Genomic DNA, 14,993 nt, shown 5'->3' on the forward strand with positions numbered 1-14,993 from the left:
TCTAGATCAGGGCAACTCCACCAGCTTCAGGTTCTGTCTGGAGTCCTCAGTGGCTGGAGAACCCAGAGAGGTGCTTGGATGGACCAGTCCAAGGTTCAGAGGGCACCAGCCCCCAAATTCCTGCAAACCCCAACCCTCAGAATGCATGAGGTGACTGAGCTCCAGGTGTGCAAACTATTAGGACCCAGTGCTGGTGCCCGTGAGGACCCTCCTCATCACCCACAGGTCCACCTGCAACCCATAAGCAGATGTGGTCCAAAGGAGATGTCCAGGAGCTCCTAGGAGGGGCTGGGGGGGACCAAAGTGAGCTGGTAGTGGGAGGGGAATGAGACCTTGCAAACTAGAGGCATCCCTCCAAGTCCTTGCTTGGTCCTGGTGGGGCACCATAAGGCAATGGAGGTGGGTGGATCGTGGATGGCTTTTCCTGCTTTGATCTCACTCCTAGGTGGAGGAAGAGGAGGGTTGGAGGGCTCAGGGGCTGCCTTACCTGCTGAGGTTTTGCACCGCCGCTCACATCTCCACTTGGTTTCGAAGCGATTGCTGTTCCCTCGGCATCCCCCAAAGACGAAGGGCCGGCAGGCGTTTGCCTCTGGGTGGTAGTACCAGAGCAGGGCATAGTGCCGGCAGGAGCCCTCATCCATTGGCTGCAGGCAGGGGTCTGCAGGGAAACACCCACCCCACTCACTTGTGTGTTGGACCCAGGTGGCACACTCTGCCACCCCAATTCCCTCCCTTGGCAAATGTGTGGGGCTGGTCCAGGGACTCCCACTGCCCCACAGTGAGCATCTTACCCCAAAGCAGTGGGGCTGTCAGAGAAAAAGGGACAGGAAGGACCAAGGTGGGGTATATGGCAGCGGATTTCCACAGTGGGATGAGCACGAGGCTCCTTGTTGCTCCATGGCATCATCTGTCCCTGTGGTGCCCATCATGGTGGTTTCTGACCTTTGCAAGGGGGCAATTAACCCCTGGGACCTGTGTGTGGGGGTGTGTGCCTTTGCAGGGGAGGTTGCATTCAGGGTGTTGCTTGGGGGACTCTCACTGCATATTTTGTTGGTGAGGCAGGACAGAATCACAGAATCACAGAATCAGTCAGGTTGGAAGAGCCCTCTGGGATCATCGAGTCCAACCATTGCCCTGACACCACCATGGCAACTAGACCATGGCACTAAGTGCCATGTCCAGGCTTTTCGTAAACACCTCCAGAGATGGTGGCTCCACCACCTCCCTGGGCAGCCCATTCCAATGGCTAATGACTCTTGCTGAGAAGAAATGCTTCCTAATGTCCAACCTGAACCTCCCCTGGCAAAGCTTGAGGCTGTGTCCTCTTGTCCTATCGCTGGCTGCCTGGGAGAAGAGGCCGACTCCCACTTCACTACAACCTCCCTTCAGGTAGTTGTAGACTGCACTAAGGTCACCTCTGAGCCTCCTCTTGTCCAGGCTAAACACCCCCAGCTCCCTCAGCTGTTCCTCGTAGGTCAGACCCTCCAGACCCTTCCCCAGCTTGGTCGCCCTCCTCTGGACTCGCTCCAACACCTCAACATCTTTCTTGAAGTGCGGGGCCCAGAACTGGACACAGGATTCAAGGTGTGGCCTCACCAGTGCCGAGTACAGAGGGATGATCCCTTCCCCAGACTGGCTGGCTACACTATTCCTAATAGAGGCCAGGATGCCATTGGCCTTCTTGTCCACCTGGGCACACTGACAACACAGGATGGGGTGCAAACACCCTCCAGTTTGTTCACCACCAGCTCAACGTCCTGGGGCAAAAGCAGCTGCTTTAAGCCAATTCCAAACTCAAGATTGGAGCCTCCGCTTGCTGGCATGTGTAACTCTTTCATCGCCGCATCCCCTCCATCTCAATGCCAAAAAGCACTTCCCACCTGGGAACTGACTTCCCTAAATGTCACTTAATTCAGTGCATTTCACCTGGTAATTGACTGTGGGCTTCTCGGTGCTTGTGCTGAGAGAAACCCGTTATCTGCTGTGCCCGGGGAGCGGCTGGGGAAGCAAATGGAAATCACACGTAACGAGGGCACGCAAACAAATTAGCCACCATTTAAATATAGCTCATTGGAGCCTTACATGGCTTTCTGCTGGCTAACAAGTTCTCTTAATAAATGTCACGGAGTAATTGGTGAGGGGAGGGAGAAACCGGCTGCAATAAAATTCTTAATGGTGTTAAACAACTCAGCCCGAAAGGTTGGGTGTTAGTCAGACAAAATGGAAGTATTTGTGGTTGTTTGCAGGAGATAAATGTCAGGCCGGAGTTTTGTAAATCTGCGAGCTTTGAAAAGCCAGAAGCGATTGTAATCTGGCAGTAATAACCCTCCGATCGCAGAATTCTGTTAACATTTAGAGCACCTATCTGCACTCATCGCTTAGCAGAGCGATTTATGAGCCCTCCTGCCTCAGACCCGAGCTTTAATGGGATTGTCGGCTGGCGACGGCTGCGGCTGTGATTCAATAACATGTGGTGTGCCCCATCGATCTGAAACCGCCCAGACCTCAAACGCTGCCTTGATATAAAATGAGTTTAAACCCAGATGGATGATGTCTTTGACGTACGACACAGACATCAGGTGAGGGCTTGGGGGTGGGCAGGAGGAAGGCAGTGATGGTTGGGATCTGGTTCTAGGCTTATCTGGTTTTGGGGAATCGTTCGGTCCTTAGCAGATTAACCAGTGGGAAAACGGAGGTCATCATTAATGGGTTTGACTTAAAACTCTTTGCAAAGCTCTGGGAAAGGGCCATCATGGGCAATAAAGGTCAACACATATAAACTGTAGGTCAACAGCTTGTACAGGCTATGACTTGTTTTGGGGTGTAAAAGTATGTAACATTCTAGTGTCTGACTCCATATTAATCATAGAATGGTTTGGGTTGGAAGGGACCTTAAAGATCATCTAGTTCCAACCCCCCTGCCACAGGCAGGGACACCTTCCACCAGACCAGGTTGCTCCATGCGATCCAACCTGGTCTTGAACATTGCCAGGGAGGGGGCAGCCACAGCTTCTCTGGGCAACCTGGGCCAGGCTCTCACCACCCTCACAGCAAAGAATTTCTTCCTAAGATCTCATCTCAATCTCCCCTCTCAGTTTAAAACCATTCCCCCTTGTCCTGTCACTTCTTGCCCTTGTAAAAAGCCTCTCTCCTGCTTTCCTGTAGCCCCTTCAGGCACTGGAAGGTGCTAGAAGGTCTCCCTCGAGCCTTCTCTTCTCCAGGCTGAAGAGCCCCAACTCTCCCAGCCTGTCTCCAGAGCAGAGGTGCTCCAGCCCTCTGAGCATCTTCGTGGCCCTCCTCTGTACTCACTCCAACAGCTCCATGAAAGTGTAATGTGATTTTTTTTTTTTAATTATTTCTAGAGTAGAGATCAACCCATGTGCTGACTGGCCAACCGGTGAGCTGACTGGCCAGCTGTTGTGCTGATTGGCCACTCAGCTCCTGTATGGCTAGTCTGCAGAAAGCTTTGCTCCATAGATGCTGGAGGACCAGAGTTTGTGCAGGACCCTTGTAGGGGCACGGGATGTTGCATTTTAGATGGCTCCTTTCTACTGAGATGCATCTGGCCTTGCAAGTACCTGTTCCTCTGAGCTGAAGCATTGATGCTGTCCCCATGCCCGTGTCAATGGCAAGCTCCATCAATGCTACCCAGCTCTCCTCCACCTGGTGACAAAATCTGAGCAGCCACATCTTAATTTCTGACGTGCTGAATTGCAAGAAATGAGTCTGAACTCTCCCTCCTTTTGAGTCCTGCCCTGTCTTGCATTGTGTTTGGACTTTGAGCGCCGAGTGCAGAAAGCCCTCCTCACAAGCAAGCCCATAATCCCCTACTCCTCACCACCAGCCCTTCTGCATCATGTTTTCACTCTTTTTCTCCCATAAATCAAGTTTCAAAGCCAAGCCCTGATGAGGAGGTCAGAGGGTCCACAGGTGGCTGTGGCATGGATTTGAAGATGTGATGGACCTGGAGGAGGGTAGCTCATATGGGTCCTTCTGGGTGAAGGTCATTTCCAGGTTGCTGCTAAAATTTAGGGCAGAGCTACCCAGAAACCCCTCAAGCCAGTCATGTCAAAGGCTATTTTTTGCCTCCATCAACATCCCAGGGGACAGGCAGGCCCACAGGGCCTGGAAAAGCCACCCACGAGCCATTATCCCATGGGGACAGGAGAAGGAGGATATCCGACTGGCAGCTCTTCTGTGCCAAGGGGACTGCATTGCTTATCAGGTCTGCATGAAGCTGGGCCAAGCATTCCCTCATTGTAATGCTCACCACAGTGGTTTGCATTCAGAAGAAAGGGCAGATGATCTGAAATGCAGCTAAAACTGCCCCATCCTGTCCTCTCCCTGGAAAGATGGCCGTTCTCAGGCAGGCACTAATGGATTTCCCTGTATGCATCGGGCTCATTTCCTGGGGTTCTCCACAAGGACACTGTGTCCCAATGCATCCCAAGGTGGTCCTGGAGCCTCCTGGGGAAACCACCCCATCAACTGTGCCTACAGAGTGGGCCATGAATCTCCCTCCAGCCCATGGGCAAGTAGCAGGACATAGTTCATCTCCCTATGGCTGAGCAGCCTTCATCCCCAAAAATGATGGTTGCACCTTGGCTGCCTGGTGCTGCTCAAGATCCTACTAGGAGTTTGATAATACCTAAAAGCATGGCCAGTCTTGGATCATGCTCTTGCCCTGTCCAGTTGCCTGGTGTAGAGGTAGATGCAGTGTGATGAGATGCCACAAACTCACTAGTGTTCATGTACAGGCAGGTCTGTGTTGCATTTGTCTTCAGGGTAGGACCTTGGCCCTTCTGTCTCCCCTCTCTCTTGGGCAACACAAAGGGGCAGAAATAGAGCTGGTTGTTTTCCCATTAGCTGTAATCAGCAATTTTACCCATTAAAGGGTTCATGAGGCCCTGGGCAGAAATAGTCTGTAATAGCTTGAGTGTTTGGTCTCAGAGATGCAATTTCTGGCTGGTAGGAAGCTTTAGGTAAGAAGTTGCAAAGGACATGGTGGGGAGAGGGGGACAAAGTCAGCCTGAAAATGGCTGCCTCCATCCAACCTTTCAAAATGCATCTTTTTGAAGGTGGTGATCATCACTGAGGCCACACATATTTGGCTTTTTCCTCACCCATTGCCCCTTCCAGGGGCAACAGCTCACCTCATCTCTGTGCCACAGACTAGCCCTTTTCAGCATAGGGGCATCGCAGCGTGGGAGCCCTCACTGGAAATCCCATCACTGCCTTATTTCTGCCCAGTCCCAGGGAAGAGGGTTTAGCACTGGGTTCACAGGGTGCTCCAGAAGATACCAGCTGCTATGGTTGGCAAGATGCAAAGCATGCCGCTACGTTGCTGCACTTACCTGCAATAAGTGAAGGTGGCTCCATGAAGGGCTTCACCGAAGTCACCAACATGGTCATGCTCTGAGTTTTGTTAAGCATTTCTTCCTGGCTTTCACCACCCCTTCTGGTGTGTTCCCGAAGCTGAAAATATCCTTGGAGCTGCCTGTTGATTTCAGCTTCCTCCAGACCTGTGGATTTAATTGCTGGGTCAGTGAGGATGAAATCTGGTGCCACAGTTTGAAAGCCACCATGCTTCGATAAATGGTTGCAGCTCAACAAATTTACTGCCGCTGCACAACACAGTGTGGGAGACAAGTCACAACACAATGTTTCATTGGCCAAAGCTTACAGACCACTGGAGTATGTGGTCAAGGAAGGAAACCTATTTCCAAATCACATATACTCTAGAGAAGGGCAAGCAATTAAGGAGCGATTGTACTGTCTACTGTCTTCTCAAGGAAGGGTGCAGGGGATACACTAAACTTATTCAGAATAAAAGCTGTTTTTGAGGAAGTGGTTCCCAAGACTTGTGATGGACTTCCTTGAGACCTCCATGACTGCATAGAAACGTTCCCAGTATCAGTTGGGATGGAGTCACAATCAAAACTACATGGATAATTAAATGCTGCTGGATCAGCATCTCCATGAGATAGGTCCCCTGAAGTGCTGAGCACTGCCAGTCTTCTCAGGTAAGACTTGTTTACTAAAAGGCTGGGAGTAACAAGAAAGAGCCAAGTAATGCACGTCTAGATGTATGTCTGGATGCGTGTGAGGCTGCGGCTCCATTGTCCTTCATACTGGATATGTCTGATGTCCAGTGCCTTGAGGGACAAGGCACACTAGTGGAACAGATACTTTAGGAGTTCTGGTTTTATGGTGGATGTACAGTTTGCAGGGAGAGGACAGCAGATCTAGCATAGCCTGGCTGTGCACAACTAACTCAGAAACCTGTTTTGAAGCAATGTGGATGGCAGACTGAATCCATCCCAGATTAATGCTCTGTGTTGTGTCCACTGTGGTTTTCATCTGGCTTTGCTTTCCTTTGCTAACTTATTATTTTATGTAAATGATGCTCTGAGCATGAGGGATGGAGAGAACCACACGCTCCTGGCTGAAGGATCGACCAGCCAGATAACAGGCAGGGCCCTTGGGTAACACCTGAGTCATGAAGGCAAAACACTTCAGTGAGGGTTGTCCTTTGCAGGAGCATGGAGGCTGCTGTCCAAGAGCATTCACTGTGCAGGATTCATTTGCTCTGATTTATTTACATTACAGAAGCAAATGGAGGCTGGGGCAAGGGCAGGATCCCAGGTATGGGACCATTGATAGACATCAGGGAGAGATGATCTTTACAGATCTGCTTTCTAAACACAGAGCAGGAGGGGAAACAGAGTCCTGAAAGGACTATCTCATGTCAAGCATAATTGGGAATATCCCACACCAAGAGAGTTCCCAGCTACTCCAGGCACCTACAGCTGTACTGGCTTCTCACATCCAGGGCAAGGACGCTGCTTCTTGACCCACCTCTCTGTTTAGAAAGTCCTTGCTTTGTAAAATCCTTTGCTTTCGTGCACTATGAAACAATGTGTTATGAAGGCTAAAAAAAAAATAATTATAATGTAACAGTTATTGAAGAAAAATTAAAGCAAATCCATTCCTGGAGAGCATGAGTTCACTGCAATTTAGAGTCAAATTGCTGCTCTCATTTGCCTATTCTTGTTTAAAACATTAAAAACAAGCTGTGGTGAGGGACCCTTTCCCAGTCTAAGGATGGCCTTGAAATGTAGTAGGAAACATTCAGGTTAGATGAGATGTCCCAGGGCAACCAAGGCATCAAAGCTGGGGTGACAGATATGACACAGACCTGCGAGACACCTGTGCGCACAGAGATGATCCAGCAGGATACATAATCTGGCTTATATGTGGGCAACTAGATCAACACCCAGGGATGAGGATCAGATCCAGAGCTGGAAACTTTCCTCTAGGTGCCTTCATGTGAGCTGGGTGTCTTCAAAAGATACTGTGGCCAGCTGAGATCTAGAACTTGGTTCAATATCTCCCACAGAAAAACTAGACCCTGAATCACTTGCTCACATGTAGGCAAAGACATGGAGGAGACAAGTCCTCCCCGAAGCATAGAGGATGAGGCCCTGACTGAACATGGGGTCTACCTTGGGACTGGTGAACAGGCCCTCCAGGCTCCACGGACCATGTGGATTACATCTCCACAATGAGAACTTGCACTGTAGGCACCTCACTGGAGATTATCATGTTGATGGTTTGGGATGGTGGAGCAACAAGATCTGTTTCGTGAGCAGGGAGAAGCGGTCCTGAAGCTGCAGCTTTTAAAGCCAGGCGTCAAAAATGGCTTTCAGGAATAGCTTTGATCCTGCCTTACAGTAGAGGGTGGAAACAGGAGACCTCTTGGTGTCCCTCTCAACCATGTTTTCTCAGATTCCCCTCAAGAAATAGACCCCTAGAGCCAGGGTCTAAAAGCAGTCGATGATCCAGGGTCATTTTCTGTGCTGAATCACAGAAAAAAGCACTTATCCTTAACAACACCTTTTTGCTTGTATTTTCAGGCTGGTTTGGGGTAAGGAGAACTTCCTTTACTCTACTGCATGAATTCACATGCATTTCTATGTAGATACTAGTGGCCTTACCCCTTTCCGTGAGCATCCTTCCCAATTCACCTCCACAATCTGGAATCAGAAGACAGAGGAAAAAGTTTGTTTGCTACTTCTTTTTTTTTCCCTATGTAAATAAGATTTTTCAACAGGCAGCATGTGCTTTCATGGACTATTTGTCATCATTTCCGCCCCCCCCTGCTTCAAAGCATTCAAATGCCTCCTAACATCTGAAACATGGGAAGTTCCACCTGAATATGAGGAGGAACTTCTTTACTGTGAGGGTGGCAGAGCCCTGGCACAGGCTGCCCAGGGAGGGGGGGAGTCTCCTTCTCTGGAGATATTCAAACCCGCCTGGACATGACCCTGTGCAACATGCTCTGGGTGACCCTGCTTTGGCAGGGGGTTGGACTGGATGACCTCCAGAGGTCCCTTCCAACCCTTAACCAGTCTGGGATTCTGTGATCTCTAGGCAGAAATGAGCGTGACTCCAGCTTAATGGCTGAAGCATCTTGGTAAGTGGTGGTGAACCCAAGCCCTCTTTGGCCATAAGCAGACCCCAGGCAGTGGGGCAGCTCTTTGCTGGCCCTCAGGGAGCTGAACCTCTGCGGGACAAGGAAAGCAAGACCCCAAAAACCTGACACCCTTATGAGGTTGGGATTCTGGGCTAAAACCATCCCCAAATGTAGTGTTTTTTGTTCCTGTTGTGACGCTGGTTGGCAGTTATCACTGCTGGAGAGGAGACGTCTGTGTGTCAAGAAGTGCCACAAAGTAGACAGGAATTAAAAGGTTGTTATTAGGCAAAATGCAGCTCCAAACTTTCCCCCGTGACCCAGCGCTTTTCATCAATCAACGGGGAAATGGAGATGACCAGGGAGGAAAGCTTTGCTGACAAAACCATGTGGGAAGAAATGGGAAGAGAGAGGGTTTAAAGCGAAAAAATTAAGAGTTTGAGTAGGAGGTCGGGGCTATGGCAGAGACCTCGCGGCCCAGAAGCCCGCACTCATCTCTGAGCGCGGAGTGGAGACGCGTCTCTGCTTGCTGCTAATGGGGTGATATTTGCTCTGCCGAGCCAGCATGTGCCAGCACTCAAATTGCTCCAATTTAGTAGCTGGCAGGTGTCAGAGCGGTGGCCCCGAACGCGGCTCACCGGCCAACTCACCACATCTGCCTCTCATTTCGTTCCTGACCACCTCCTTCACCTCTTCCTCCTGTGCCGCGGGGGAAAGAAGATATTAGCAGCAATTTTCTACCCCAGCGCCATCTCCCTCTGCTCTGTGCCCCATTCCGACTCTGCTTTCCCCAGCAGAGGTGGCCTCTAGGACCACAAGTGAAACCATCTCAGCTCGGGTACGGTCGAGATCAGAGACGTGCGGTCGGTGGCACAGGGACCTCGGTTCAAGATTAGTGTCTCATCAGGGAAATGATTCCCTTTGCCAATTCATGGCTGTCCTGTCGCTAGTGACTGTTTCTTTCTTGCCCCAAGGAGCTGGGATCCCCAGCCCAACATGAGGACCATGACATACCTCAAGCCTGGGCTGGCTTTCCAAGGAGTGTCCCCACCCTTTTCGCACTGTCCCTGAAGCCATGGTCTCTCAGATGTCCCTTACCTCTGAGAAGCTTCATCAAGCCACTTGCATCCATGCAAAGGGGCTACTCAAATTATACTGCAGGCTTGACCCACGGAAACAGGCTGTAGCACTCGATTTAGATGAGGTGTAGCTGTACCTCGTTTTGTTCTTCTCTACCTCTTTACCAGCTAATGCCTTTCCCTGCAGAACAAGACATCTGGTCTCATGGATTTTGAGTCTATCCTTCACCCTTGGGCCAGCCAACTGCCACTGTTTCAGTTGAGCACCTTCCACGTTTGATGGTTGGTGTCCTACTGCACTTCACATGGTCACAACCCCTTATCCTTTGTAGGGATGACAAATTTTGGGGCATTTTCTATGTAGGGAGCTGGGCTTTTCAACAGCCCACACACAGGGCACCCTTCCCCATAACACCCATGCTAAAACTAATCCTGCCTGGCCTCCACCCACTGGAAAGATGAAAGTACCGCATTGTGTCAGTCAAGTGGCACAAAACACATTTGCTCAGGCAACAGGATGGAGACCCTAATGTCAGGGGAGCTGCAACAGGGCTTTTGCCCTGACCCATGTGGGTCAACCACTCCTTCTTCTTCAGGATATATAAACCCAGAGCAGCAGCTTTTGCAGTAATGCCAGCTCGAAATCGCTTTGAAAATGTGGCACATGCCTCTCTCCTGCTCTTTCTTGGTATTTGATCAGCCCTGTGGCTTTGGCACTGATCTTATCTGCCAAGCAAGAGTTTGAAGCATCAGGGGGGGATAGAAGAGGGGAAATTTCCCTCGGGCTCTGGGTCATTGTTTGGGCTTAGCATTGTACAGCCCAGCACTGCTCCGGCCCCAGCCTGTGCACGTCTGATGTCTCTGGGTAATGGCCAACACTCTCATTTCCTGAATATCCTCTTAATGAACCTGTTTCTCAGCATTTCCCTCCTCCCCAACACCTCTTAGGGACAGTTTGCCCTATTTTCTCTATTCAGGCCTGTGTAATAGGACATGATCTTGGGTTAAAGTACTCACAGAAAGACCAGGATCTCCCTTTTCTCCTTTCTGGCCAGCTGGACCATTTTCACCCTGTTCAAAACACTTAAGTCATTACAAAAGCTCAGTAGATTGTCTATTAAATGCTCCAAGACTAAGTGCACCTTAGAGAGGAAGAGATGCACTAGGAAGGGATATCTGTGAGTAGCTCACCGAGCAGAAAGGAACAGACTCATCCACGTGCAAGGAAGCAAGAACAAAAGTATGTATCAGAGAGCTGGGTGCAGGTTCCTAAATTTGTTGGGAGCTCTGCTCTACCCAAACAATAAGGATGTTACCAGCTACAATTTAAGTCAGGTTTCTTTGCAGTTTGTAAGGGACCACAAAGGCTGAGGTGGAGGCGTGGAGAGGATCTGGCCTCCAGAGAACCTCGTGGAATCAGACCACACAACTAGGGTTGCAATCCCAGTGCTAAAAAGATGAAGCACAGGGAGATGCTGAGCTTTGCCAACAGGGCTTTCTGCCTCCTAGTAGAAAATACCTTGAAAAATTTTCCACTCAGAACTGGTGAAAACTGGATTTGTTGATTAAAAAATACTTAAAAATATTAAAGGAACAGGAGCACAGGAAGAATGATCTAAATTAAAGCTGCAATGGTCGTTTTTCTCAATCCGTGTTCACCTACAGGGACGGGAGCGTGAGGAGAAATTGCATTACCCTCCACTGACACATGGAGCTAATGCAATGCCACCTCCTGATGTAAAAAGCCCTTGAATGAGTGTTGGTGGGACCTGCAGCGTCTAGGGACCGATCTGGAACATGGGTTGCAGGTTGGGATCTTGATATTAAGCTTTTTTTTTGTATTCTCTGATGTGCATCAAAGGGCTGAGCGTTGCCCCTCTGTACTGAAGCACTGCACCGAGTGTTGTGTTACTCCTGGTCTGCCATGGCAAGCACAGTTGAGGATGTGCTGGCCCAAAATATGACATTTTCCCAAAGAAATCTTACATAAAACAACTGGCAGCCCATAGGGCTCACAGCAGTTGTCCCAGGTGGAGAGACCTTCAGGCAGAAGTGTAGGCAGCACTGCCCGTGTCCAGTGCCTGGTGCTTGGGAGTAAAAATGCTCTCTGTGCTCTTGTTGTTGCAGAATTTGGAGAGCTGAGAAATGCAACCTGGAACAGCCAGGGTTCATCCAGCCCCAACGCAGAGCTCTGCACTGCTGAAGGGTGGTGAGGAGCCTCACTGGGAGGGGAGGCTGGCTCATCTCCATGGCTCATCTCCATACTGACCATTTCTCCTTTTCGCCCGTCCATGCCTGGGGGTCCCCTGAGGCAGAGCTGAGGTCTCCCTCTTTTCCCTCGTGGACCCTAGAGAGGAAGAGGAGAGCTCAGTTAGCAGTGCCCAAGCACCCCCTGGAGATATCCCATGCCACCGGTTGGGGTTTTCCCCCTAAAACGCAACCTGACCATAAGTAGGAGAAGATACTCAGAGCCCTCTGGATGTCAGATGCTCTCCAGACAGATCAGACGTCATGGGTCAGAGCCCTGGGCTTTGCCCCCTCTGCCCACGAGGAGTTTCCTATGGTCCCTCCCTGCAGAAAGGTGGGATGCTGCGGGAGGTAGAAGGTAGTTTTCTCTCTCTGACACTCTGTCTGTCCTGGCACTAATTTAAGAAACGGAGTCTCAGCAGGAGGAGAAGGGCTTGCAGATGGAGATAATGCCCTCCCACATTAGAAATGAGGGTGGCCTCACTGCTGTGGTTCAGACCCAGGGACTTTCTCTTTTATTTTAAGGAAAAGACCAGTAGCAGTGTGGGTGTAGAAAGTGGCACCTCTCAGTCTCTCTTTAATCAGCACCCAAACAAAAGCCATTCATTATCTCACACAAGGCTTTCTGAGCGTGCAGTGCTTCTAACTGCTAATATAAAAACTTCCAGCCTTTTTAAACGTACATGAGGGGGTCTCGTACTTTTGGCTTCTTCCTCCCTTCTGTGATTCTTTTGATACATTTTTCATTGCAAGGTACAGCCTGGGGAGCAAGGCAAAGAAGAATAATGTTGCTGCTATGGTCTGAAGCTGGATCTAGTCCATTTTTTACTGTTCTGGAAGGGTCTTTCTACACCTGCACCCCTTTAGGGGAAGGCTCAGGATGGTCCTTCCTAGAATCACCCTGTCATTGGTGACGCACTGGGTGGGATTCAGCTGTAACAACGGGCTGCTGAACAATGCGGAAGGCCCGGAGCATACTCTGTGCCCTTGCACCATGGACCACACTGCTCTAGGTCAAGCCTTTATTTGATGATGCTTCAGGACACAATACAGATGCTCAGTTTGACTGTCAGTGCAATGTGGACCTTGCTGCACCACCTGCATTTTCCCATCCTTACTCTCTTCTTCCCTAAGATTTAAACCCCGGTGTTGGGTATTTTTTGTTTTGTGGCTCCCAAGAGCAGGGCACAGACTTTCCCAACATATGGTGCTCCTCTGTAAGGAGGAAAACTGGGTTGAGAATCAATAAAGCCTACACATACACCTTTATACCACCCAAGTCAGAAGTCTTGCAAGGGGCTCTAGGACAGACAGAACTCTGAGACCCAGGAAAGCTGATCTGATGAGGTCCAGACTCATTCAGACTTCCACATAGGATATTTTCATTTCCAGTCCTCTTTCACTTGAAAAGTTCTTCCTTACTTAATGGATGCTGTCTAAGGGCATGTGATTAGCATTAATCTCTAGCATCATGTTGGCAGCAGCAAGACACTCTTCATTACCATAGAATCTGGGGGCAGCATGTTCCTGCTCATAAACAGTATTAGCGTGTCTCATTTCCAAGTCTTTTTGTTACATTTCAAAAGGTGCCCAGCATGTCTTGCATGCAAAGACACTTATTAAGTGTGACCCACAAATGGGGTCTGAAAGCCACCAGCTCCTTCCGAAACCCTGGCATCCTGCTCCCCAGATAATTAGCAACAGGAGGAGTGCACTTGATGCCCTGCTAACTTGAAATTATCAGCCTTCCTTTCTTCACTGAGAGGTCACATCTTACACTGCAGATAGGAAAAGAAGAGATGAAAGGGAAAAAAAAAAAATCTCCGTTGATAAATGCACCAAGAGATGAAGTAAGTTCACCAAGATCCCACAGAAGGACAGCAGACTTTGCAGCCATCTCAACATAGGAGACCTCAGGTGTCAGCTTGTAAGAAGCAGGGAGACGTATGTGTACATGGTGACACATGGGGAAACATCTGGGGTGCTATGTCACATGAGGATGTGAGGTGCAGATCTCACCAGGGTGCAGGGCGAGCTACGGACCACCTGCTGCTCACCTGTGGCCCTGGTTCACCCTTTGGCCCTTGAGGTCCATCTGGTCCAGCAGCTCCAGTCTTCCCAGGCCATCCCATTTGTCCTTTGAAGCCTCCCAAGCCCGGAACTCCCTTGGCCCCCTAAGAGTCATCAACAGAGAGCAGTTCAGAGCTTTTATCAAGCACAGGTGGTTTTAGAGATGGTCCAGTCAAATGTTACCCAAATACTTTTCTGATATTGGCAATTACTTTGTCTGCTGTTGTGCTTTTAACAGGTCATCAGTAGAATGGTAGAGATCACTTTAGCTTTGCTCTCCACCTTTACTTGTCCAGAAGGCACCTCACTCCTTGGTGACATGGACACTTTGCTCTCTGGGATGATGCTCAATAATTTCTAATGCCCAGCTCTCCCTGCATATGTAAGTGGAGTCCTTTAGTCTGTAACCCTGGAAAAAACAATGACTCCTGAGGAGGAGAAAGGGAACTACCAACAGCTGACCTATACATTTCCTACTCATCTGCACCGTTGAGCTTTCTCCTAGAGCTGCTGTGAACAGAAAAGACCTCCATTAAACACAGCAGAAGGAAAGACCTCCCGTCAGACCAACACCCAACCTTCAGCAGTGGCCAAAGGCAGATGTTGGTGGGACAGGAGAAGAATATGACAGAAAGGCAGTGCTATTTCCCCAGACATAATCTCCCAGCCTCCAGACTGTTGACATTTGCCCACTGGAAAGGGTGCTTATGATGTAGAAAGTGTATAATTTTGTTAACTCAACCTGATGGATGTGGGATTTGTTCTTTTATAAATGGCAGCTCGATGCAGTCTGGGGAGTACTAACCTTTTCTCCTTTCTCCCCAGGAAGCCCCGAGGCACCATCGTCCCCTGATGCTCCCTGTTCACCCTGGAAGGAGCCAAGATAAAATCATGGCCAATGCAGACTTGGCAAGGTTGCAATTTGCTGAATGAACCAACTCTTCTTCAGACGACAGTATCATTTACTAAGTGTGACCCAGCAGGGTCTCTCAGCTGCACATTGGTGGTACTCAAGGAGTACCACCACCCATTACTTGACACATGCAGTAGTGCCTGTGGAGCATCAGGGCTGGGGTGAATGAACCTGGTTGAGACTTGCAGAGGCAAGTGAAGAAGTCCCCACA

The 14,993-nt window shown here is 49.7% G+C and overlaps 1 protein-coding gene across 1 annotated transcript in view; it reads right to left on the minus strand.

Annotated features, from left to right (window-relative positions):
• Nucleotides 1-14,993, minus strand: part of LOC137663389 (collagen alpha-1(VII) chain-like) — a 125,308-nt gene that overhangs the window by 22,309 nt on the left and 88,006 nt on the right. Inside the window, exons 77-84 of the mRNA XM_068400579.1 lie at nucleotides 14,675-14,737; nucleotides 13,857-13,973; nucleotides 11,822-11,899; nucleotides 10,570-10,623; nucleotides 9,124-9,172; nucleotides 7,998-8,036; nucleotides 5,355-5,522; nucleotides 488-658 (exon numbers count right to left, since the gene is read on the minus strand). Of these exons, the coding sequence (XP_068256680.1) occupies nucleotides 488-658; nucleotides 5,355-5,522; nucleotides 7,998-8,036; nucleotides 9,124-9,172; nucleotides 10,570-10,623; nucleotides 11,822-11,899; nucleotides 13,857-13,973; nucleotides 14,675-14,737 (739 nt within the window). The remainder of the gene's footprint in view (nucleotides 1-487; nucleotides 659-5,354; nucleotides 5,523-7,997; nucleotides 8,037-9,123; nucleotides 9,173-10,569; nucleotides 10,624-11,821; nucleotides 11,900-13,856; nucleotides 13,974-14,674; nucleotides 14,738-14,993) is intronic.

This window comes from Nyctibius grandis, chromosome 5 (assembly GCF_013368605.1).
Source record: "Nyctibius grandis isolate bNycGra1 chromosome 5, bNycGra1.pri, whole genome shotgun sequence".
Classification (NCBI taxonomy): Eukaryota; Metazoa; Chordata; class Aves; order Nyctibiiformes; family Nyctibiidae; genus Nyctibius; species Nyctibius grandis.